A 27,705-nucleotide genomic window follows, 5' to 3' on the forward strand; every position below is an offset into this window, starting at 1 on the left:
CATTAAGCTAAACGCAGATAGCTAAATATTGTTTTAGATAAAATAATGTAAATGCAGGTCAATTATTGATCCTACTCCTGGCAAACCAATCGTTACAGAAACCAGATGAGATAAACCTGATCAACTCTGTCACTTCGATAATTAAAACTAGAAGAAAAAACTATTTTCTAGAGTGTAAACCTGTAGCGAAAAGGATTCTTGTTTGAAACAGTGTAAGAGGCTTAAACAACAAAGATTGTTTGTAGACTGATCGAACTAACAGCTGTTAACTAGAGCTCTCTTTAGCCTGTTTTATTACTCGTTATCATCTGCTTTTAAAGTAAATTTTAATTTAATATTTGTAATACAAAAATTATTCATTAATACACTTTTAAAATTATCATATTTAATGTTTAAAATATACTAATAAAAGTTATTTGGTAAGAGTATATTTAAGGATTACAAGTATTTTTGATCCCCGCAAATATCAGTTAGGATTAGTTTGATTGTAATTAGTTGGTAATCACTCGTAAAAATCACTCAACATGTTGCCATGGTAACCGTTTTTTAAGTTCGTGTTCGTTTAGAAATTACCATCGTTTGATTAACTACTGGTACATATACTGTAAATATTAAGAAATATTGTTTTTTAACTATATTAACTGATTTAGTTAGCATCAAAACATAGCATTTGCAAATAAACTAAAATGTTTGAAGAGAAATATTTGAACTTTTTTATAATAAAAAATTTAAACATATGTTATTTAGTATAAAAAAATTGTAGGAAAAAATTGTAAAATTGTAAAATGTTAACAGCATATCTTTATACTATGAACTAACCATTTAATATTCTTTCATAATTTTGAATAAGGAGTTAAATCGAGTTTCACTTAACGTTTAAGTATTTAAGTCTAAGAAAGTTTTCAAAAGGTAATACAACTCAATTTTACTGCTTAGCCCAAGAACGGAGCACAAAGAAAAGTAAGAGAATACGTTGTAAAAACAATTTTTCAACCTTCATTATTGGTTCTTTAAGCTTAAAGACCACAAGTTACCACTTAATGTAAATTTTTTTGACGCCATATTAGAAAGCCAGAGCAATTATTATTAAAAAACATTTTTTATAAAAATCATTTTTGTATTCAGACAGATTTAATGAAAATTTAAGGAGTAGCTCTACTTAGTTTTAATAGTTTTTTTTGTATTTGAGTATAACACACTTTTTTGCATAGCGTTATAAAAATTGTACTACACACAAGAGTTAAAAATAACACTTAAAAATTAAAAACTATTTAACACTTTCACATTATTACTACATTGAAAGTTGTTTAAAAACAAAATGCAGAAATAATAACAGAGATCAGTATTTTTTTAACGAGGACAACATTATACAAATAACTAACTTACCCAGAAATGTAGGGTTGTTGCGATTATTCCAGACAGAGTTTTATTTATTCGTGCGTAAGTCCGGTTTTAGATATTTAATTCACAAGAATACGAATATTTAATTCATTAAATGGCAATGTCAGTTTCAACAGCATAAAAAATATTTTATCTTTTTTTAGTTCACAAATTTTGTTAATCATAATTATTTGTCAATATCAGTCAATAAAAACTGTAAAAGGTATTTTTCAAACGAATCAGTAGTGGAGGGTTACATTTTATATACACCTATATATTTTTAATTAAATACAAAAATGTATGTTGATGCCTAACTAACACAATGTAGCATATTCTGTTAAATGGTAATTACATCTTAGCACTTTTTCTTCTTTGTACAACTTTAGCAACACAATGTAAACCCTTTAAGGTGGTTTTTAAAATGGCCGAATCCTTCTAGTAATTTGAAAAACCGAGTTACATTAGCCAAGGCAGATTTGATTACAAAGAATTCACCCGGAATTCTGTATTTTTCTCGCACTCCCAGGGGAAATATGCCTGTTGGCATACACAGGAATTCTCTCACTTCAACACAAGAGTAATTATTATTAGTTTATTTTAATTTTATAATCAAACCATTAACTTATATAGATTGTATTTATAGATTTCCTAAGGTCCTATAAAAAAATGTACAGTTTCATATTCTTAGGTTATTTAGGAGAATTCTTTGTCGAAATAATGTTTTAAGAATATTTTAAAAAGTCCTGTTAGAAGTGAAATCAAAAATCGTAAAAATCCTAAGCAATTTTAAACCTATACGTTTTTTTAAACTAGGACTACTGGTTATTTTAACGTTGTATAGTTATAGTACTTGGAATTTCAGTAGTTTCATAAAAACTATGACTACTCAATATACAGCTATAAAGCTACTCAGAATACAAACGTATTACCAATAATACAATTACTTCCATAAATACAAGAAATCCATTTCCAAAAATCAAGTAAAAATCCTTGAAGTCAAAAATATATTTAGTCTTAAAAATAAATCGTACACGAGTATCTCAAACTCCTTTAATTTTCTGAAAGGTAAAAAAATAAGATTGAAAATTCCATCCGACGTTAAATATACGAAGGGTGACCGTCTCCTCCGTCAATTATTGAATTATTGATTTCCCCGCTTCACTTACTGATCATTATTGGAATTACAGGTCAATAGTAAAAGGTTGTATTCGTCGTAAACGCTTCTCTTATAATGAAGAATATTTCAATTATTGCTTATAAGCGTATCTACAAAATTTAAGAAATAAGATTTAAATACGAGGAAATATATTACAATACGTAGGTTACGACTATAACATTTTGATTAGTTTCATGTCTTGTAGGGTTGTAATTTTTGTGATAGGACATAATAGGCCTAGAATAGGAATAATAAAGGCATATCTAATCCCGAACATTGTAATTACTACAAACATTATAAATACATTTGACAAAGCATAAAATATTCAACAGAAAGGGATTTTGTTTGTCACGATAACAAACATTCGTTAACGAGGAGACTGTTTGTATTTCACTACTTTGCTTTGATATTTATTTCCATTTAGGATTTTGAAGAAACTTATTTGGTATAAAAGCTTTGACTTTGATCGCTTACGATTCCTAAATACGCCTTTGAAGTAAGATAATTTGTAGTACTACTTTGGATGATATCAAAAGAAATGGATGTTTATACGTTTGCATTTTGATAAAGAGTTTGATAAAAGAGCTTGTTTGGTTCTCAAAAGCCTGAAGCAACATCATTATTGTAAACTTCACCTTAACAATAATATGCATAAAGAAAAAATACATTAAAATACAGAAAAAATACAGAAAAAATACATAAAAAATACATAAAAGATGAGTTTAAAGTTTCTTGCAGTTTGCTTGAATAAACCTTTGCTTGGGTCATTCTGTGTCAGGTAAAGTTGCGGTTTCTTTTTATTTTTGTCACTGAAAGTATTTTAGGCAAATTTCAGATGTGATTGGATCTAGTACTCAATTTTCAGTATTTTACGACAGCAAATGTTAATGCATCTACTCCAAATGATATAGAAGCATCCTCGTGGGAAGTACGCTATTATAAAGAGTACAGTAGTTATTCTATGTCAATAGTGGTTCTTGTAGGAAACATTTTTACCATGTGGATCATTCTGGCTTCCAAAACCTGTACATCAATAGTTTTTTTTTCAAACGTTTTGTTTTTGAACGGGTTTCTTAAAAGAATATCACTAAGAAGTCATTTATAATCTAATAAGAGTGATTTTTCCTTTCGGGTGATCATCTTTGATTGCTCAGAGCACAATTAGGTTTTTTATAATCTCCAAGAGGTTTTCACTCAAAGAAGCTCAATCTAAGCAATCTCCGGTATATGTTTACGGTTGAGAAGTTGACAGTTTAACTTTTGATGGACCTATCTGCGCCTGATGGGTTTCTGATTTAGTTTCCAATCGGTGAGTAAGTGGTTTACAGAAATATATCAGTTTACATAGATCGTCAGGGATTTAAAGTTGAATAAGGTTGGTTGTTTGGGGCTTTGTACAGACACGAAAACTGTACTATTAATTTAAATTAAAAGTGTTATTTTAAGATTAAGTCATATCACACTCAAAATGTGAATTAAATGAGGTAAAAAGGATTGTAAAATAACATATAATAATGAACATTTACTATTGAATATTGATCAAAAATTGATCCAACGTAATGTCACTCTATAGAATAACATTAAAAGATATGTGGTCGTTTCACTTAACGTATAATTTAAGTTCTAAATAGAAATAAAAAATAAATACCTAAGTTCTAGGTAAATAAAACCGTACTTCGGACAGCGTCACCAGTATTTATCTTCATATACACAATTGAGAAAAATACAAAATTTTAGTAAAATATTCTTAGTTGATTTCCCAGTAGGGGGTAAACGGACGAGCATTTTGTCACTGATGCATTATATATTATCCCGTGCGAACAAAAGGTATATATTTTTGCTAAATCGAGAAATAAGTTTGATTCAATGGAGTGAACTCTGAAAATAAAACATTCACCAGAGATACGTTTCCACTACTATTTACTTTACAGATGAATATACAGCGCAAAGTTGACTGCGAACCACCGTGTCCATGGGATTACACATCTTTAATAGATTTTGGTGTTTGACAGGGTTTTCATCTCAGCCCCCAATACAGAAGTCCCACACTTCAACCAACGCACCAGTCACGCTTTTGGGGGAAAAGTCCTCCATAGCAAACATATCACAGTTAGCGGCAAACATAGCCACCTCAGGTAAAGAAAAGTCCACAATCGTTTTTGAAAATCTTTACCTACCCCGGAAGTGAGATTATAAACCAAGTCTTTCGCCGTCGGTTTAACCGGAACTGAGCGTTATCTAGACGTCAGAATTCTCGTGACACCGTGCCACGCCACAACTGTGTCACAGCTTTGTGTCACGCGAAGTACGAATTCCCACCCCACTAAGTTAATGTATGCCGCTAAGTTGTCATCAGTTAATTAGAATGGAGACTTCCAGGGATGATTATATACAGGGTTGTTAAATGTATGTTTTTGTGTCCTCCCTCGCATCCTAGGACACTACGCTTTAGCCTGGAACGGTTTTACACAATCATTTATACTACCCGGTAGTAATACAGCATTGTCAAATGGAAATATTCAGGTGTTTGGCAGTGTTCGAACCCAGGTCATAGGAGACTGAAGCCATGCGCTCCTCTACTTCACCAGCTTGGTTCGTTGTCTTCATTTGACTGAGTTTAGGCAGCATTTGAGGGGTTTTTCAACTTTTACTGACAACGCTGAGATTGTAAACATGTAACCCCTTTATCGCTTAAGCTATGACTATACATAACTATTCTAACACCAAATAGGATTATTTACACACTCTATTTACGTGTAATTTAGTGAGGAGTTTCAGTTTTTGATTTTAGTGTCTTCACAAGTTTTAATGGTTTTACAAATTTTTATTGTACAGCCATTAGCAAATATGTAAACATTATGTACATATATTGCAGATAATCATTTATAGGTTTTACAATCATTCATGTAATTGAGTATTAACGTTAAAACTCGTTGGTGGATTCGACATTTCAGCTAATTACCCTCCATCAGGCATCTCTAACGTGTGGAGTAATTGGAATTAGATTAATTACCGTTCTAGTATTACACCCAGTATTGCTATCTACTATTACCAAAGACAATACTAATAGTGTAGGTGTGTTGAATAAACGTTTTATCAACATTACTGTTATGCATGAAAACAATATACGTTTTAAGGTCATTTAAAAGAATAAACCCCCGATTCAGGGGTATTTAAACTTAGCTACAACTTTTTACCAATTACACACCAACAGCAACTTATAACTAATTACAACAAATATAATTTTGCATTTCGATGGACGCAAGGCAAATTAAAATAAAAAGAACGGTGATTATAAAAAGAGATAGGAGTATAAAGCAAACACAACATAATGGGTGGGGTCGAAGAGAAAATGGGTTAATAGCTCTACAATTACCACAAAGATATAATCGATGTTCAATCTATTAACTAATGTCCAGCAACTGATATCTATTGTGATATTGCTATCACATAACAGTATTAGCGTTCACATTAGCTTATTGGTGTTGAATAAATTGTTGCTATATTACTATTATTTTACAATGTTCCGTTTTATTTTCCAAATGATGAACTTATTTTATAAATAAAAAAATTTTCCAAAATACTATTGGATAAAGTTTTTAATTTCATTTAGTGATGTTTTAGGACACTTTTGGTTTAGGGAAATAATAGAGAATTTATTGTTATAAATGCAATCAAAATCTTTTAAAAGAAACTCAATCAATAATTAATTGTTTATTTTACTACACCGAAAGAACAACTTAGCTGCAAATTTTCCCAGTGCCATAAGTGAAGTTCAATTTCACTTGAAATCGGATTTAAAGACTTTGACGAATAGCGCGAAGCAATATCTTTAATTGTAGAAATTATTCTTGGAATAAGAAATGTATTAAATCAGTTAATTTGCACATATAAAACGTTTATGGTTTTTAAACTAAATTTTCAATTGCGTCTTAAATAAAGAGTTCTCAACGTATGTTAAATATCAAATACATTTTTAACTTATTAATTTAAAACGTAATTCAATTCGTATACAAATTATACGATCTTTTGGAGTGTCTATTAAAAATTACATTAAATTACATTGAACACTGAACCAATTAATAGATATTGTATAGTATCTTTATCATCACTAAATAGTGAAACTATTCTTTTAATTGGCCATAAAACTACGCACGTTATAGTTTAGGTTTATTGCCACTTAATATCGATTTTATTATTTTAACTAGCGCTATAACAGTATTGTAGTTGAGTTTTATCACCACTTAAGAGCAATGATATTCTTTTAAACTGGTCGTATAAATTGCGGGTAAGTGCTACTATCCCTAGTGATACTATTCTTTTAATTGGGCTCTAATAGCTATTTGTGTTTTAAGAGCGCAAAGTACGACATTGCTGCTCGAGAACTGTAGATACTGTTGAGTGTGGACATTCATTTCGAAAGCGGCAATGACTGCTTGTAATAAAAACAAGAATGTTCTTACCACCATAATTAACTTTTCATAAGACGCGTTACTGTTTTTAGTTGGATTTATAAATATTTTAGGTTATGATTGCTTTGTGGGTGTGTTATTTGTTTACTGGATGTTATTGTTTTATAGAAATACAAAACAGTAAATCAGCTGATTTAGCGTCCAAGAATGAATAAAGTGGAAATAAGCTATTTTGCGTACTGTTCACAGATGTGTGTGGCAATGTGATTATTTCCATGCAGTGGTATGAGTATTTACTATTGTTAAGTTTTATTACCTATTGTTGTAATTAGCCTTTTTAAATACTTTTTGTATATGTAGTTCAGATGTATTAACGTACACGTCTTCACCATCTTTGGGTCTTCCCAGATAAAATAATATTTGTTTTAATTTTATACATCGAACATTATTAAATATACCATTAAAATATTCCCTTAAATACTTAACTAAAGTTACACTTATATTTAAATAACACCTAAACCCTTTTCTCACAAAGGAGCACTGCATGATCTTGTGGATCTCCTTAAGGCCATCGAATTCGATTTGTATTCGATACAAATCGAATACATTTGAAAGAAAGGAAAGGAAATGCAATCCTATCGATGAAATACTGCAGCGTATTCGATATTGTATTCAAGATATACGATTGTATTGAGGGTGCCACTAGCCTTTTCTCCCAGAAAGTACTCAAGAATCCGATAAACACCTGTTATTCTCTTTGCAATCTCTTCAGGTTTTCATTGTTAGCATGGTTTAATAGTGGAGAGGAATATTAAAACAGAAAGAAATGTACGCTGGACTGATACATACTTTTATCTTCCGATAGTTTTTTTTCGATAAGATCTAGTCACGACTATCAAATTTCTAAAAACCATTTGCATGATTTGAACACGAGTCCAAGTATAAAAAAACCGTGTTCACTTTTTTCTTTTTGTAACTTAACACTTATATTTAAATTGAAGAAAATTACTAAATTATTTACCGTATAAATATCGTATTACACTATATTAATCAATTATGTTTACTATTCCGTTTCCTAATTGGGATAAAATCTGTAATCAGACAATGTATCACATAAAATAATAGCTTGAAATATATTAAGCAGAATTACATGAAAATTTATTATTCATACATTAAAACCATCGTTCTATCAGTATCAGCTATCAAATTGCCTAATACAACCCCAGGTATACATTTTGACCAATCATGATAGTTTAATAATAATTGACAACTACTTCATCAAACTGTTATAGCCTACACGACCGGATTCCAAACATACACTAGTCGCTGTCGGCTGTTTGTAAATCATTTGGTTCACACTTTAGCAAACAGATTGTTTCGTTTTTATTTAGTAAAAAAATGTGCTATCCAGCCTTAAGCTAGTATGGCAAAAGTGTTAATGTATTTTTCTTTTGGAAACATCAATCTATTTTCACACTGTGGAGTCAAATAAATAGTAGGGATTTATCAATTATTTAATTAGTTTTGTCAAGTATTTTTATAGTGTTTTCAGATGCAGTTAATAACAGGTTGACAAATAATTCTTTGCTCAGTTTTCTAAAAATTGTTCATCTACATCCAGTAAAAATTATATCAACGAACAAACTGTAACTGTTTATTATGTAAATGATTTTAACATCCACTGTATATCTGATGATAGATAAATAAATTAAAGCAGATATTAATAAATCTTTTCCACAACTTGCAAACCAAGGACAAGAAGTGTTTACAACGACGTTGAACGTTGAATGTAACAGTGACACTCCCGCTGAGTCTAAACCGACAACAATTCTGTATCTACAGATGTTCTCAGTGTAACAAATATCCCCATCAACTACGTTATCTGTTTCGTTTTACTACCGAACAAAATATATAAAACAGATGTCGTTCTCTTCTGGAGATGTATCGGATGCTATTGGTCCTTCCTCAGTTCTTTATGTTTATTCTTCTTTCACCTTAAAGTATTTTTCTAAACCCTTTTCGATGCTTTCTTTGGGGTTAATAATGTGGGTGGATGTACCTATGTAGTTTTCAACTATTAATCTATTTGATTCCAAGAAAACAATAATTCGCCATTTAACAAATGATCATGGATCAAGAATTAGCTCATCTTATTAAAAAAAAACTGTCATCACATCCGTTAAACTTGTATTTGCCTTTAAACAAGCAACTTAAAGTTTGTGTCGTAGTAGATATGTATCTGGTTGTAGACACTTGAATCGCCTAATTTTAGTAAAGCAATGTCCAAAAGGTTAACTTCTTTTTCTTTGACCTTAATTTATTCCGGGATGGTTTGTTAATAAAAGATAATAGCATTAACTTGCAGGTTAATTTTAATTAGTCCTAATAATTGTTTAACCAATGGTCTGCAGTTCTTCAGCTCTGATTTCACATCTACTGACATCGAATATTATTATTTAATCAATTTATTTTCCCTCTCACGTAACAATTCCACTAGACAATGTCCTATAAACTTTCCCACTTTCCATAAAAGTTATTTTATCGATTGCGTGTTGTTTTTATTACTCGGTCAAGTTAATCAGCATTATTGTACTGTTGAACAAGTACTGTTCTATTGTTATATATGTAAATTGTCTTTGTTAGGGATCGTTTTTACTTTTTTAGTTCGGGGTTTCGTTGAGCCAGAATACTCTTTGCATTTAAATCTTTCGCTCAAAACTGTTATACATGTGTCAAGTACGTAAACAACAAAACAAACATAATTATTGATGAAAATAGAAAACATCAACGGATACTTTTATATATTGTATGAGATGGTTTTCTTTAAGATCGTCAAGCAAATAGTGTCACCATTAAAAAATAATATATGACCAACATTAGTTACAACAACACTTAAAAAAGTGTTAAAACAAGGAGTAAAGATGATGAGACAAGAAAACACCTAAAGGTTAATAAACGTCTTAGGATGTTTATAATGTAAATTAGTTTCACTTAATGTTGATATATTTCAGAGTAAAAGCACGTTACAAAAGGCTGAGAAACAAATGTTTTCACTTGGCTTAAGAGCTTTTCCTAAATCAACGAGTTTTTCTTAATATTTAATATTCAACGACAAAAAATTTACTGAAGCATCATCATATATTGATATGACCTCTATTTCAGTATTTAAAAGTCAATAATACTACCAACGTTTGCATTTCTTCAACTTCATGTTACGGCATGCAATGTTCCAGCTTACAATATTTATTTTATTAAACGAGATTATTTAGGTTTTCGAACCCACCGAATGGAACTCTATTGCAAAATTTCAATCAAACGAGTTTGACGTTTCTCATTTTGTCAAAAAAATTCGTTTTAGAATAATACTGTAGATAATAAATTTGTAAGTAAGATTTCATTCTCTAATTATGCTTTCTGATATAAAGTGAACAAGGGAAGTAAAGTAAATATTAAATTCACGTATTTATTTTTAACCATTAATTTACTGTTTTCACGAAATAATAAACAGAGTATGATTTTTACCTCCAACATTATATGTTTCAATTATAAACATCGTACATATAGTGGTTACACTAACACGCTTTCTAAATATTTATCTTTAGGTGCAAAGACACATTATCTTAAACTAGTTTCCTTTGTTTGATAAACAAATCCATTTTAATGTTAATAGAATATTTCTATATTTCACTAAAAAACCTTTTTTTAAGTCAAAATACCCTTTATTATTGGCCTAGTCAAGAATTTTAATTAGATGGAAAAACCTAATGGTAGAAAAATTTGTTACGTTAAATTAGTTATATTTTGCTCTAAATTAAAGTAATTAGGGAAATCATTAGGGAGTAGTCACTGTCAGTATTTAATCGCAATGTGCGTAAATTTCACAGTTGGTATAATACATTTTGTCCTGTTTACATTATCTTTTTTAAATCCCAAGTTGTGAAAATTTAATTCATTAAAAGCTAATGACAGTGGATTGGATATAAACGCTTTCATACTTAATATCACGGTATTAAATTAGTCAGATAAAGTGTTTCATAAAATAAACTGTATCAGCATTCTGACACATACTTTCTCCCATAAGCTCTTCAACAACCTTTATCATGGGTAAGCGGTGAGAGTAAATATGATATTTTATAGTTAAAAATCACAATAGTTGCAATAACTTTTGAAACGTAATTGTTACAGCAATGGGGTGTTGTAAAATCTTTTTAGAATTATAAGGACCATAACATATTAATTTTGATAAAAACCTGCCTTTCTCCAAAAATCCTTTTTTTTATTTTATGGGAAAATAACATAAGTTACAATAACTTTTGAACTGTAATTTTTACGGAAATATGTTTAGTTTTCCATAAAATATGATTTTCTTTTAGGTATACAATGTTAGTTTTAGATTACTTACTTTGGTATCTAATTTTTCACGTTTTTCATTATTTGGAAATCAAAAGATTACAAATAAACTGCCTTTAGCGATATTTGATTGCAATTTTTTAAGCATTGAGTCCTTAATCTTTCTCAGAAACTCAGAAGTATACCTACTTATAAAAAGGGTTGCCTGTTTTCAACTAAATTAGATAAATTTATTTTCATATTAAATATCTTAGAAGTTTTCTGTATAAGTTAGTAAAGTGTTTTTTTTTTATATAGGTATTTTAAATTTGTATTATCGTTTTGTTAAAATACAAAAAATAATAATTTCTTCTAATAGATCTTCAAACTATGGGATTAATTGTAACTACAAGTTTGATTGAGTAAATTGAAATTAATTAACAAGTAGTGCGTTGACGCTGTCAACAAGCCACAAAAACGTGTAAACCACCTAATTTCTTTTACAGGAAAGTTCATTTTTTCAAGGTAAATACTTTTGGTTACATTATTTCATATGGTATAGCAGTCCGTAGAGTAAACAGTTGACAGAATGAAATACAAGAAATATGCTGAAAGTAAACTAACCAATTTTCCCTAAGCACGTACGATTTATTTCCAGAAGATTTTCTATCTTCCTTTGACAGTTAAACGAAACAGATAACTGAATGGAATGGGATATTTGTTACAATTGCAACATCTGGAGCTTCACAACCGTCCTTACGCTCTTAGCAGGTCCTAGCAAAAACAAAGTTAAAACAAACACTTAACTTAAATTTTAGCACTGTGTACAAGTAAACACATTCGACGCAATAGATTTGGAATCCAGCCACAAGGAATAACTAATTTGCTTTTATACATTTTTAATTTGTTTATTTTCTGTGAGTCATATTCTGAATTATTTATGGTGTAACGTGCACTCTATGTTATATATGAAAAAGATTTTTGGTAGATACAAACGTTTATCAGGTAACGTTATTCATATAAGTACTATAAATATGTATATTTGATTCTCTATTCCCTAAAAACTATGAAGCATGAATTGATCCTAATACAAATATGAAAATCCTTAAAAATTGTCAATTATATTTTTATAATAACAATAGCTAAAACAACGGACAGGAGAAAATAGTGCATTGTGTTTCTGTTACTAGTTGTTTGGCTGGTACGAGACATGCGGAGAATAACAGCTTTTTTGTAACATCCATAAAAGGCAACTTATAAAGCAAAGTATAGAATTTAATGTAAATTGCGTATTAAAATATGCAATATATATTGTAAATATAATTTGTTAATGTTTTGCTAATTTCTTGGTAACACCCATATTAGAAAGTAAAGCTTTAAAAATCACAAAAGTCTATTTATCAGTAATTTATTGCCAAATATGCTTCTTTTAATCCCGAATGTCACTTTAGAATAAATTAAATAAAAATAACAAACATTTGTAAACGTTATTAATAAGCAGCTTAATTAAGTAGATGGTAAAATTTATTTTAATAGCAAATAAACTTCATTAAGTTCATTAACATTTAACAGAATAAAATCGGAAAGTTGCACTTGTTCCTTCGAGGTTGTTGCTCGAAAGAAGTGTAAATAAATGGAAAAAATTACTCCGAAGAGAATTCCAAGAGCTTGAAATAATATCCCGGAGTATTCTCGAGGGAGCAGGTGGTATATCTTGAATACAATATCGAATACGCAACAGTATCTTATCAATGGAATCGCATTTCCTTCTATAGGACCACTTTAGAAATGTATACGACCGTATTGCATAGCGTTTCCCATAAATCTTGTATCATACTAATATTATATGTGAAAGTGTGTTTTGTTTGAAGTTCAATCTCGCTTTAACTACTGGTCGGATTGGGTTGAAATTTGGTACGATGATAGCTCACATTCCCGATTAACATATAGACACATTCTTATCTCAAAAATCTTTTCGGGCTCCACCCCAGTGGCTCTGGAATCGTCCATTGTATTGTGTTTGTATGTTTGCTTTCACCCGAAATATAAAAAAAACCGAGTAGTGTATATTTTTAGTGCATTACTGATCAAGCCAATGACTTGAACGGCAGACTAACAATAAATATGTGAAAGTACATGGTAACATGGTCAATCACGTTTAACATATTTCACCAATTTAGATACATTCTTGCATGAGTAAAGTTAAAAACACAGGTATAATGGACATGGTGATTGTTTATCTTAATACTCTCCTAATAAGTCGGCTTGACGGCTTCCAAAGATTCTATGCTAATCAAATAAATACACAATTAGAATTGCTAAATCGATATATACATGGTGTTTGAAAATGAATTTATAAGTACTTTATAAAATTGTTGGACGCCTATCTTACTAATATTATAAATCTGAAAGTTTGTGAGTTTGTGTGTATGTTTGTGTGTATGTTTGTGTGTATGTTTGTGTGTGTGTTTGTTGCTCAATCACGCATAAACTACTGGACGGATTGGGCTGAAATTTGGCATGATGATAGCTCACATTCCCGATTAACATTAAAGCATATTCTTATCTCAAAAACCCTTTCGGGCTCCGCCCCAGTGGCTCTGTAGTTCCCCATGTTAATCTTATGATTTTTCATATTTAAAAGGAATTAATGAATCTTAACAGCTGTTTCAATTAAACAAGTTGGTTCTGTTCTATGACGTGCAATAGCATAAAAGTTACAAGGATTACCAACAGGGTGCAGCACTATTAATTTTTGACAACGGCTAATTTCCAACCAAAAGGTGAGTGAGCGTAGCGAACGAACTTCAACCTGGAGGCGAGTTAGCGTAGCGAACGAGCTAACCCGAAGGCAAGTGAGCGCAGCGAACGAGCTCCAACCTAAAGGTGAGTGAGCGTAGCGAACGAACTTCAACCAGGACGCGAATGAGCCATGCGAATACTCATGAAGTTAAACGGGGCGAAGCCCGCGGGTACAGCTAGTTAATAATATTTTTAAATCCATTAGGTATATCAAAATGAAAAATATTTTAAATCCTTAAAACTTCTTAATTTGTTTCAACTAGATATAAGCCTAGGGTTACTTGCAATTATCCTGACAGCGTAAAAATGATAACTAAATAAACTAGATAGTATTATATTATAAACCAGAGGTATCTTAAAATAACTCTAATGGTGAAGGAAAGTTTACCAAAGGTTATTCTTAGTTGTATTTCCTCAGAACGTCAAACTTCTCTAACGTCTCACGTATTGTCAGTTACGTCACGATATGTCGCGTGACAAAACAGCTGATCAATGACGTATCTCTCACTAAACCGTCGCCAATAATTAGAAACATGTGTTTAAGGTGTATATCAAAATTCAATCCGTGCAGGTTGTATTTATTTGTATGCATTTAAATGCAATGTAATATTAAATCAAAATTCAGTTGAAACAATTTTTTTAGATACGTATATCTTGGTAGCAAATGGCAAATGGTTGTTTATCCATCTCCTCATTCTATGTTTCGTCAATTATCGATGTTAATATTTACATGTTATTCTGGTGTTTTAATGCAATGCTCTGCAATGGGTCTACTCTTGTGTCTTCTTAATTAAATAGTAGTTCGTACAAGCGCATCGTTATTTAACAAAAAGTAGTCTAAAACAATTTATGTCATATAAAAAAAGTTTCTTCCATCCGTCTATATTTCCTTGAAAATTAAGATTAAGGCAACTAAATTATAATCATATACCTGGAATAATGTAATAGTACATCTTTCCTTATCAAAAGTCATAAATTGTAATGCAAAGTTTCGTTTATTCAAGAGGTATTTTGTTGTTTCCAAACACGCTTAGAAGATTATGAACTTTGACACCTCAGTTGGCAACTCTGAAAACGGAAAGAAAACTTTACATAAACTTTCCACTTTGCTGTATTCAAATTGTACAATGCTACGCATTTTCACTGATATAAAGTTTGAAATGATTGTTCGATCTCTGAGGTATATTGGTATAACATTGGTCTCAAACGACTTTAATTAATTGATATGTCATCGTGTTTCTTTTCTCAAAGATGACGAAAACACCTACTACTCGTAGGGTTAGCGTGATGTAAGTGGTGTTTTGTCAAAATATTAACTGCAATCAATCACACACTTTTAAATATTTTACTTGATTAATAGTAATCGGTAGAATTTCGTATTTGTTGGCACAAACAACCGAATGAAGATATCGATCGATATATCGATTATTCGATGTATCGTTTAGTAAGTTAGGTAATGTTAAACTAACCAAACTAACCAAACTACATATCAAATGAAACAATCGAATAATCGATATTTTCATTCGGTTGTTTGAGCCAACAGATACGAAAGTCTACCAACAACAACAAACAACCGAATGAAAATATTGATCGATATATCGATTATTCGATATATCGTTTAGTTAGTTAGGTAAGGTTAAAAGGGTAAAGTAACCAAACGATATTTCGAATAAAACAATCAAATAAACGATATTTTCATTCGGTTGTTTGTGCCAACAGATACGCAAGTCTACATATAACCTAAGGTGTATCAATGGATCGTCATGATGAGTTGATGCGAATGTAACATTAGATCGGTAATTGGTCTAATGTCAATTACTCCATGTGATGCTTGATGAGAGGTAATTAGCTGAAAGGTCGGATCCGATAACGACTCGTAAATGTCAATTACTTAATTACCTTTGCCAACACTTTAGACATCTTTTAACTCGGCTCAGATCGTTTTTGTGAAAAAAATTTCTATAACTTGAACTAAAATCAATTTATTGCTAAACTAAAACAGCTAGTTTGTAGATATTTTATTCTGAATTTGAATGCAGATTTAATGTAAATTCTTATGAGAAGAGCAGTGTAGCTTGATAAATAAATTGCTGACACCCTTTTTTACTACGACTATTTAGGTGAATTCCTATGCTCTTATGATTAATGACAGCTGGATATAGTCTTAAACTATTACAAATTTACAAATTTTTCTCAGAATCTTGTACATATTATTGATGGCTTATAAAAAAGAAAGAAAATGGTTTATTTATATTTAATAGTGATTTATTGTAACAAAAACCTTTAGAATTATAAATCTTGTAAATGAAGAGGGTATCGCTTATTTTCTTTTTTGAAAAGAAGTTCAGTAGGCTTATACTAAAAATTTAAAATTGAGCTTTCGCGACACAAAAATCAGTGAGCCATGTAGTAGTTTGAGTAATCTAAAAACATATGTTTTTCCGGTATTCAATTGTTGCCCATGGTAGTTAAAACATGTTGCTGTGTTGAATGTTGCATTGGGTTCAATTACGTCACTATATGACCCAGATACGCCAATCAGGCAATTTGACCAATTTAACTTATTAACCAAGCAAACATTTTGTATGAAACTTTGACTATCATAACTCTACAAGCCGTTCCCGACAGTTCTTCAGCAAATCTGGTTATCAAATTTGCAAACGAACCTTATTAGTAATGAATAATTTTCTGTTTCAGATTTGATGAACAATTATGAGTTTGCAGTAAAACAATTTAGTAAACAACAACAAATACATTCGTTGCAGACATTATACAGTTTAAAATTAAATTTAGTCACTAATATTTCTTATGTGTACAGAATATGTGATAACTTATTCATGATTCGTTTTTAACTGTCTTGATTTTTCTTCTATCTGTTGTAGGGCGAAAATCTAATGGTTTTGAGAGAAATGTGACTAGTTCGAACTAAAACCAAACAAACAAGAAAAAAGTATTTGTCTTTTTTTTAATATAAATGTGAGCTCGTAATAAATTGATCCCATCAATTTAAGATTCGTATGTCTATACTCACTTTATTATTAGAGTTATTGAATTTCGTTTACCTATTATGTACTATATTCAACCAGAACGTGGTTCTGTATTAGATATAAGACAGGTAAAAGATTTCTCTATGGTAATACTTCAGCAAGACAATGATTACGAGGGGGGTGAGGAGATTTTCAAGTACTTTCACGCAATGAACTCTTTGATCTGACATAAAGGCGTTGGATGATCAAAACAACATAATGAGCGTTGGTTTGCACCTTCAAACGCCAATTTGGAGGTAGAAAATTTATCAACAGAGTTTTTTGTCCCACACTAGGGTGCTAGTTCTAGCCCGGAACTGTTTTAAACATTACTTCAGGCTCGTCCTAGAGGGTCGCGGCATTATCACATAGATTTTATCCATTGGTGATTGGCGGGACTTGAACCCAGGAACTCGTGCTCCGGAGCCGCGCGCTGTACTACTAGACCAGCTCGCTCCACTGTATCAACAGACTCTAAAAAAAAATCCATTTCTAATTACCTACTTCAGTATGTACACGTTGAGATTAAAGAATAGTAGTAAGGGATTTATTTTAAAGTAGAATATCAACCAAACTAAGCTTTTAGCATTAGTGTACTTTTCTCTTGAGCTTTTAACAAAGTAAATCCTTGTTTATTAATTAAAATGGAAATTATTTTGCCACGCAGTTATATTCTTTTTTTTATTGCTTTGCCTGACAATCTATTTAGCTGTACATTTTGGAAACCCCGGCATTTTTATTATAATTTTTTAAAGGATTATAATGTGATGACAAAAGACACCTTATTACACTCGAATCTGAGGCTTTTCACCTTTAAAAAACTAAGAAATTAATGTCAAATTTCCAGAGTTTCGGGACAAACCTACGTTAAGTTAAATTACTATTATAGTTTTAAGACCTACACCCGAATACTCATGTCTATTGTAGTAATAAAAAAACGACTAGGTGTAACAAAAATGTTTTCCTCAAAATCTCTTATATAAAATAAATAATTATTCTTTGATAATTATTATACAACACCTCATCCTTTCATACGAAAACAAACCTAAAGAGTGATGACTTATTTTAGCAGAAATCTTCATACATATATACAGCGATTATGCATATCCGAAAATTTATATTGGTTTTGTAAATTCAAAAGTTATTCTTTCATCCAATTAATCATACATAATCACTTTTGAATACGTATTTATTTATGTTGCTGCACAATGTTTTAAATAAAAGGTTTTACGCTTAAACATATTCAAACAAATTATATGAAAATCATGGAACATTTCTATTCTACGTCAATTAATGTATGCTATGAAATCGAAATCAATGTCCATGACTGGTTTTAAAAAATGAGAAAGTCGAGAATTTTATCACTATGACAAGGCAGCGCAGCGTATGAATTAACTATTAGACCTTGAAGGGCAAAGAGTTCTTTTTGCGGCCCAACGAGTGAAAAATGGCCAGTCAAACAGCCAACGATCCTTTTGATGTTTAATGACTAGGTTGGAAAAAAATATCAAACTTTATTTAATATCCAAACGATTTTAAAAGTACCTTAAATTTGGGTACATATTATGTTGTTCAATATAATCTAAAAAAGAAATAGAGAGCATCGGATGATAGATTTGCTCTGTTATAGATTAGGTTTATAAATCTACACTCATAAGTTTATTCTTAGGTTTTCAAAAGTTTTTTCATATAATTTACGTTACACTTTGTTATGTTTTCACGTTGGCAACATTGCGTCAGCATTAGGGTTTCCGTCTGGTGTAGTCTGTACTTAATAGAACAGAGTGGAAAACCATGTTTTATAACCGTACCAACCGCGCGTGTCCTGCTACAAATTTAAATAAATGAGGGGTCCAGTGTTTTGTGCATGTTTTTTTGTTTTTATTTACATACCGGTACATAAGAAGTCTACTAAAGCAAAACAAAATGATTGGTTGAGTGTTCAAAGAGGGATGTGTTCCTATGGAAGAGGTACCTCCTTTTAGAAGGAATGTTTCGTTAATAATGTATATATGCTCCAAACCACAACCATATCACGTAGCAAATCAACTTAACGGTATACTTAATTTGCATCCAGATTACACAATTTTTTTTTTGTCCTAGGACACTAGGCACGAGCCTGGGATTGTTTTTCACATTAGTTCAGGCTAGACCTAGGAGTTGCGGCATTATCACTTAGATAAAATCCATTGGTGACTTAGCGGGGATCGAACCCGGGACCTCAGGGACTGAAGTCCCGCGCTCTAACCACTACGCCAGCTCGCTCCCCCAACAGATAACACAATATAAGGTAATTACTTAAAATAATTAACTAAACAGTTATTATGTTTTTAATAATATAGTTTGCTTTACAAATCCCTTAAAATGCTGGTTTTAGTTATTTTTTTAGATGTTAAAACTTAGCCACACTAATTTTGTACTGAAGTATTTTCATCATGTTTTCATGAAGCTCAATTATTGGATTTTTAAGTCACTATTCGTCACTCACCCATATAATGTAATTTTATATCGAAATTAATTAAACACCCTAAGAAAGAAGAAAACACGGGGTTATCTCAAAGTTTAGATTAAAACACTTTAAACAATTAACTAAAAAAATTTTAATGATACAAATGTGTTTATTTAATATTGTATTAAAGAGACTTCAATCAATCTATGAATCCATAGGTAAGATCCACTTCAACAGAACATCAAACCAAATTAGTTTCCATTTTGATCATAAACTGACAAACAACTGTAAACCAATTAACCAAACATTTATTGGAGCCTAAGTTCGAAACACATCAGACGCAGATAAGTCTATTCAATCTTAAAACAACTTGAAAGTTTTACATTCACCGGAGATTGGTAACCCTGTTTGAGTGGAAATATCCTGTAACGAAACTAAATGCTTAAAACGGATTCATAAAAAAATCAATGGAAATTAATAAAAACAATACAATATGCAATAAATGTATAATAAAAATTTATAAATAAGTGCAAGCGTTTCCAAGTGTAAAAGATGTTTAAGGAATCTAGAAATAATTATTTAATATATAATATAAGTAATACAGAAATTAATGTTCTTTTTATTTTAGTCTTAGCTGATAATTTAGTGATAATTTATGTAATCGGAAGTATGTATTTTGTTCATGCTGTATATTATGTGTATATTATTTCATTTCTTTATTCATTCATTTAATTTTTATAATTTTTCAACAAATAACACAACCAAATTTAGGATTCACTTTTTTCTACTGTATTATGTTTATTATTTTGTAAAGGCGAGCTTCAAATAGTGTTTTGTCATAGTTAACGACAAACTGTAAAAAATATCAATTGCCTGTAAACTTTGTATCCAATTGTATTGACTTTATTTGCCTGTCAATAACAATATAAAAAGTACTCTCATTCCAAAGCACGTCGTAGCAGTTTATTTCAAATCTTGATCCATCATGACCTTTTAAAGATTTTAAACTGATTTTTGAAGGTTGTATTTTTTAAATTTATACACAATGCAAAGTTTAAAATTTCAATTTACACATATAAATAAGAGTCCAATCGTGGTAAGTAAGGATTACGTTTTCACTACTAGTCATGTATACACATTAATATTGATTTATCACCAATTAATTTATATTAATAACAATTAACTTTCCTACCTCGACGTTAAATAACTCTGTAAATCTATTTCGGGAATTTATTAACCCTACGTTGTAAACAATTCCGTTACAAACCTGGAAATAACGTTATTTTTTATAATATAGCCAGAATTATATATTCCAATTTACCTAAAAATAGAAACTCATATAAATTTGCGGTTAAAGTCTTTGATGACGCAAAATGTTGCAATCAAAAGTTAAACCAAACGGTCCTGTGAACAATTACAGTTTGTAATTACCAAACTTTGTTACGTTGCAATTTCCGTCCGGATCAAACTTTAAAGTCATTATTGTGGTAAAGTGCCGTGTACAAACATAATGTCTGGTATAAGCCAGGATATCTTACCTGCCAGACAAAATGTATGGATTTCTGGGGGTTTGGAGACTTAATCCTCAATAACTGAATCATACTACTAAACTGGTAAAGATAACTAATGACTATTTTAAGAAAACTTTTGTTAACTAATTAAATAATTGAACCTTATTAAACAAAAGGTTGGTTCGTTGGATCAGTCAATAGAAAAAAGGAGTGTAAAGCATAAGAAGTTATGTTTTAGGTTCGTCTCCTGGTGTTACCAATTAAATTACCAGTACAGTTCATTCTTATTCTGTACCAGCTTATCCTTTACTAAGCATAGTTCGTTTCAAGATCAGGCATTACATCCAACGTATGCGAATAAAAGCTGTAAAAACAGGTAACCAACCTCCTAAAAGAACATTACGGCATTACTAAAGCGTGTTTTTAGTTTTACTTAAAACATGTAAATGTTTGAGTAGTAGATACTGTATTTTATGCTACTAGTAATAACATAACTCATATTTTAAGATTCCTAAAGAGTTGCAACTTAATAATAAAGACGTGGATCTAGTCAGAAAACAGTAGCAGTGACGGTATTGAAATGGCGACCTGCAATAATTGTGTGTAGTTAACAGGTGTTTGTTTGATCAGTGAGTCCAAACAATCACTGATGTTGTTAGTCCCTGACACTGATTGTGCTGGTGGATCTAGTCTCACTACAGTAGTAGAACACAGTATTAATGTAACAGGCTACAGTTGTCTCTAGTTAACAGGTGTTTGTTTGATAAGTGAGTCCAAACAATCACTGATGTTGTTAGTCCCTGACACTGATTGTGCTGATGGATCTAGTCTCACTACAGTAGAACACAGTATTAATGTAACAGGCTACAGTTGTCTCTAGTTAACAGGTGTTTGTTTGATAAGTGAGTCCAAACAATCACTGATGTTGTTAGTCCCTGACACTGATTGTGCTGATGGATCTAGTCTCACCACAGTAGAACACCGTATTGATGTGACAGACTACAGTTGTCTCTAGTTAACAGGTGTTTGTTTGATAAGTGAGTCCAAACAATCACTGATGTTGTTAGTCCCTGACACTGATTGTGCTGGTGGATCTAGTCTCACTACAGTAGTAGAACACAGTATTAATGTAACAGGCTACAGTTGTCTCTAGTTAACAGGTGTTTGTTTGATAAGTGAGTCCAAACAATCACTGATGTTGTTAGTCCCTGACACTGATTGTGCTGATGGATCTAGTCTCACTACAGTAGAACACAGTATTAATGTAACAGGCTACAGTTGTCTCTAGTTAACAGGTGTTTGTTTGATAAGTGAGTCCAAACAATCACTGATGTTGTTAGTCCCTGACACTGATTGTGCTGATGGATCTAGTCTCACTACAGTAGAACACCGTATTGATGTGACAGACTACTGTTGTCTCTTGTTAACATGTGTGTGTGTGATCAGTGAGTCCAAACAATCACTGATGTTGTTAGTCCCTGACACTGATTGTGCTGATGGATCTGGTCTCACTACAGTAGTAGAACACAGTATTGATGTGACAGACTACAGCTGTCTCTAGTTAACAGGTGTTTGTTTGATAAGTGAGTCCAAACAATCACTGATGTTGTTAGTCCCTGACACTGATTGTGCTGATGGATCTAGTCTCACTACAGTAGTAGAACACAGTATTAATGTAACAGGCTACAGTTGTCTCTAGTTAACAGGTGTTTGTGTGATCAATGAGTCCAAACAATCACTGATGTTGTTAGTCCCTGACACTGATTGTGCTGATGGATCTAGTCTCACTACAGTAGAACACCGTATTGATGTGACAGACTACTGTTGTCTCTTGTTAACATGTGTGTGTGTGATCAGTGAGTCCAAACAATCACTGATGTTGTTAGTCCCTGACACTGATTGTGCTGATGGATCTGGTCTCACTACAGTAGTAGAACACCGTATTGATGTGACAGACTACTGTTGTCTCTTGTTAACATGTGTGTGTGTGATCAGTGAGTCCAAACAATCACTGATGTTGTTAGTCCCTGACACTGATTGTGCTGATGGATCTAGTCTCACTACAGTAGAACACAGTATTGATGTGACGGACTACTGTTGTCTCTTGTTAACATGTGTGTGTGTGATCAGTGAGTCCAAACAATCACTGATGTTGTTAGTCCCTGACACTGATTGTGCTGATGGATCTAGTCTCACTACAGTAGTAGAACACAGTATTGATGTGACAGACTACAGTTGTCTCTAGTTGACAGGTGTTTGTGTGATCAGTGAGTCCAAACAATCACTGATGTTGTTAGTTGTAATATATTGGAATCAGCTGATAATTTGGTTTTATGTTTATTATGAAAATGTAAACAAATAATGTTATATTTTGTTCTATGATTAAATGAGTTTAAGTTAGTTCTTGATTTTATTTCACTGGCGACGATGAGTAAAAAACGAACCCAAAGATGTGAAGATATTGGTTGGAACAATAAAGAAGAGGTGCGAAAGAGAATGGAAAAGTTTTCAATAGAACAATATGATGAAAAATTCAACTGGGAGGATTATGAAGCTCACTTCCAATTGATGTGCAAGGTAAAGGGATTGGGTGATGACAGTGATGAAACTGAGGAGGCCAGAAGGGATCTTCTTCTAGCATATGTTGGACCTGTACCCCTCAAAAAGGTATCTAATTTCGTTTTACCTAGGCAAATTTATGACATACCAATGACTGAACTGCTTGATACATTTCGGTGTGTTTATAAACCTAGTAAAACAATCTTTGCAGCGAGACTAGACTTTGAAAAATGTGTGAGAGGAAATGATGAGAGTTTTTCAAATTTCGTCTTACGTTTAAAAGAGTTAGCCTCCTACTGTAAATACGACAGGTATTTTGAGGAAAGAGTAAGGGATAGATTTGCTGGTGGCGTTAACTTTCCACAGTTTGAAGTTGAAATCAGGCAAAGGTGGCCAGAAGGCATAAATAAAGATGGTTCACGTTTAACTTTAAATGAGTTGGTAGATTTAGCTGAAGCGATGGATAGAGCTAAGCGGGAAATGAATATTTTAGATGAAGCTATGCCTGTAATTAACAAGGTACATAGCTATGATAAGAAAAATAGATATTCGGCAAAAGAAACCTACAGCCATTCTACAGAAGATTGTAATCAGTGTGGACTAGTACACAGTGGAGAATTTTGTCCAGCTCAAAAGTCTAAGTGTTTTTCATGTGGAAGGCAAGGTCATTTCTCACGACAATGTGGAACCAAAAAGACAAAACAATGTCACTTCTGTGGGAAAATGGGTCATTTTCCGCGACATTGTCGTTCAAAAAAGGCCTATTTGAACCAAATCAACGACACAGACATAAAATCTGAGGAAGAAGAGGTACAGTTAGGAATTTCTGAACTTAAACCTAATAGGAAAATCCCAAGAGCACAAATTAATGTTACCCTAAATGAAGTACCAACAACCATGGAGTTTGATTCAGGAGCTAGAGCATCGATGATTGATGCACCCCTGTGGAAACAAATAGGATCACCAAATTTGAGGGCATGTAAAACAAAATTTGTCGCTTATGGAAACAATACCCTGGATGTTTTAGGAGAGTGTGAAGTTAATGTTAAAGTTGATGGACAGATTAGGAAACTTAAGGCTGCTGTGGTAAATGGAAACGAATCTCCTTTGTTTGGATTACCATGGATGCTTGCCTTCAACATGAAATTACCACCTAGTGTTACGATTCGTAAGTTGGATAACACCAATAAAGATGAAAATGCTTCTACAGTAACCGAAGAGGAAATTAACCAAGTTATTTCTGAGTTTAGTGATGTATTTAAGAAAGAATTGGGAACCATTAAAGGATATCAGGCGAAGATACATGTTAAGAGTGACTCAGAGCCTAGGTGTTTTCCTGCTCGCAGAGTGCCTTTTCCACTAAGAAGTAGAGTTGAGCAAGAACTAAACAGACTGGTAAGTGACGGTGTTATAGAAAAGGTAGACCCTTCCAAAACTCCTATCGAATGGGCAACACCAACAGTAAATGTTGAGAAGGAAAATGGCACAATTAGAATATGTGGAGATTTTCGGGTAACCTTAAACCCAAACATTGTTACCCATACAACACTTTTGCCAACTTTTGAGGAACTGACGAATAAAGTATCTCGAGGGAAGCAATATTCAGTTGTTCACTTGAGAGATGCATATCTCCAAATGGAAGTATCAGAGGAAGACAGAAAATATCTGGTAATATCCACGCACGTTGGATACTATAGATACAAGAGACTACCATTTGGTATAACCTCCAGCCCAGGTATCTTTCAGGAATACATGGAGAAGCTCCTTGAAGGCATACCACAAGTGGGGGTACTTCTAGATGATGTAATCATTACGGGCCGAAACAAAGAAGAACACCTCATGAACTTAAAGGAAGTATTAAAACGAATGAGTAACGCAGGGCTAAAAGCGAAGAAAAAAAAATGTAGATTCATGCAGAATTCAGTCACCTATCTTGGACACATTATCGATGAACAGGGTATCCATCCAACAAAAGAGAAGATCGAAGCAATACAAAAGGCACCTAAACCTACAAATGTCAAACAGCTTAGGTCTTTTTTAGGATCCATAAACTATTATGAAAGGTTTATCCCTAGGTTGCATGCGCTGTGCTCAAGGTTACATCGACTTACTAGCAACAGATCAAAATGGATCTGGACAGAGAAAGAAGATGAAGTATTTACAAAGGTCAAAATGATTCTTTCGGAAGAAGACACAGTTGTTCCATATGATGAATCCAAACCTCTAGTGTTGGTGTGTGATGCGTCCGAAGACGGTCTTGGGAGTGTCTTAATGCACAAGTGTGAAGATGGTCTGGAAAAACCAATCGCGTATGCTAGCAGAACTCTTTCAGATGCTGAGAAAAGATACTCGAATATTGATCGAGAAGCACTTGCAATTTTATTTGCTGTAAGAAAGTTTCACCAAAATGTATATGGACGAAGCTTCACACTTGTCACCGATCATAAACCCCTTCAAAGAATATTTGGAGAAAACCGGAATCTTCCAAAGGTAATGAACAATAGGTTAGTGAGATGGGCCCTAGAACTGAATCAGTACAATTTTCAAATCAAGTACAGGAAAGGAGATGAAAACGTTTGTGCTGATGCACTATCCCGTCTTCCCATGAGAATCAGAGAAGAATCTACCGATGTAAGAGACATAAAGTTTTTAAACATGGATAAAGTTGAGACATTGGTGTCCTATAAGGAACTCAAACATAACAGCAGTTTGGACAAGGAGATAAAATTAGTACAAAGTTATGTGCTAAATTCATGGCCAGAGAAGGTACCAGATAACATTAAAACATTTAAACAAAGGAAAGAAGAATTATCAGTTGAAGATGGTGTTTTGATGTGGTTTGGTAGAGTTGTTGTGCCAACAAATATGAGAAAAAAAATCTTGAGAATTTTGCACTGCGGCCATCCTGGAATTTCAGCTATGAGATCAATTACCAGATACTATGTATGGTGGCCTAACATTGACAAAGACGTTGAAATGCATGTTAAGACTTGTGAAGCATGTCAAGAAAACAGAGGAAACATTGAAGAAGTCCCGGTCTATCCATGGAACATTCCTGAAAAAGTGTGGGAAAGAGTTCATTTGGATTTAGCTGGACCAGTTGATGGAGTAATGTGGTTAGTAGGGATTGACGCGCTATCTAAGTGGGCAGAAGTTGAATGTTTAAGAACAACGACTTCAACTGCCATAATTCAAAGATTAAGATCGTGGATGAGCAGGTATGGGATACCATCACAAGTAGTAACTGACAACGGGCCACAGTTTGTCTCTACTGAAATGGAAGCATTTTTCAAGAGACATTCAATTCGACATATAAGAACTACTCCTTATCATCCTAGAAGTAATGGCTTAGTCGAACGTCTAATAGGGACTTTGAAAAGGCGTTACAGAACAACAAAACAAGAAATTAATGATTCTTCATTGGCATTGCAAAATGTGTTGTTCAGTTACAGAAATGCCCCACAAAAAACAACAGGACGAGCCCCTGCAGAGTTGTTTCTAGGTCGAAGAATGCCAACTATGTTGGACAACATGAAACCAAACCTTAGACAACAATTAGATCTGAAAATTTGGAAGGAACAACAAAACCCAACTCAAAAGAAAACCTTAAGAGCATTCAGTGAAGGGGAAGAAGTATGGATGAAAAAAGAGAATAACCCTGGTTGGATAGCAGGAACAATAGTCAAACGCAATGGCTTATACTCTTATGAAGTCATGTGTGGTGGAGTGATAAAAAGAAAACATTCGGATCAACTGCGAAGAAGAGAAGGTGCGGTAGACGATGAGGAGGGAAAAGTGTAATATATTGGAATCAGCTGATAATTTGGTTTTATGTTTATTATGAAAATGTAAACAAATAATGTTATATTTTGTTCTATGATTAAATGAGTTTAAGTTAGTTCTTGATTTTATTTCATTAGTCACTGACACTGATTGTGCTGATGGATCTAGTCTCACTACAGTAGTAGAACACAGTATTGATGTGACAGACTACAGTTTTTTCTAGTTAACAGGTGTTTGTTTGATCAGTGAGTCCAAACAATCACTGATGTTGTTAGTCACTGACACTGATTGTGCTGAT

General features: G+C 32.4%; 2 protein-coding genes across 2 annotated transcripts in view; one reads left to right on the top strand and one right to left on the bottom strand.

Annotated features, from left to right (window-relative positions):
* Window positions 1-27,705, bottom strand: part of LOC129005347 (leucine-rich repeats and immunoglobulin-like domains protein 3) — a 199,533-nt gene that overhangs the window by 159,855 nt on the left and 11,973 nt on the right. The gene's annotated exons all lie outside the window — the stretch shown is intronic.
* On the top strand, window positions 24,522-27,425 carry LOC129005385 (uncharacterized protein K02A2.6-like). Its single transcript, XM_054434254.1, has one exon. It carries the CDS (start codon window positions 24,522-24,524, stop codon window positions 27,423-27,425), a length of 2,904 nt encoding a protein of 967 aa, XP_054290229.1.

This window comes from Macrosteles quadrilineatus, unplaced genomic scaffold (genome assembly GCF_028750875.1).
Source record: "Macrosteles quadrilineatus isolate MER2022 unplaced genomic scaffold, UCM_ALF_1.0 Scaffold_20__1_contigs__length_2534061, whole genome shotgun sequence".
Classification (NCBI taxonomy): Eukaryota; Metazoa; Arthropoda; class Insecta; order Hemiptera; family Cicadellidae; genus Macrosteles; species Macrosteles quadrilineatus.

Excerpts from the sequence above, each read along its gene's own strand:
- LOC129005385 (XM_054434254.1), top strand. The coding sequence starts at position 24,522 with ATGGAGTTTGATTCAGGAGCTAGAGCATCGATGATTGATGCACCCCTG.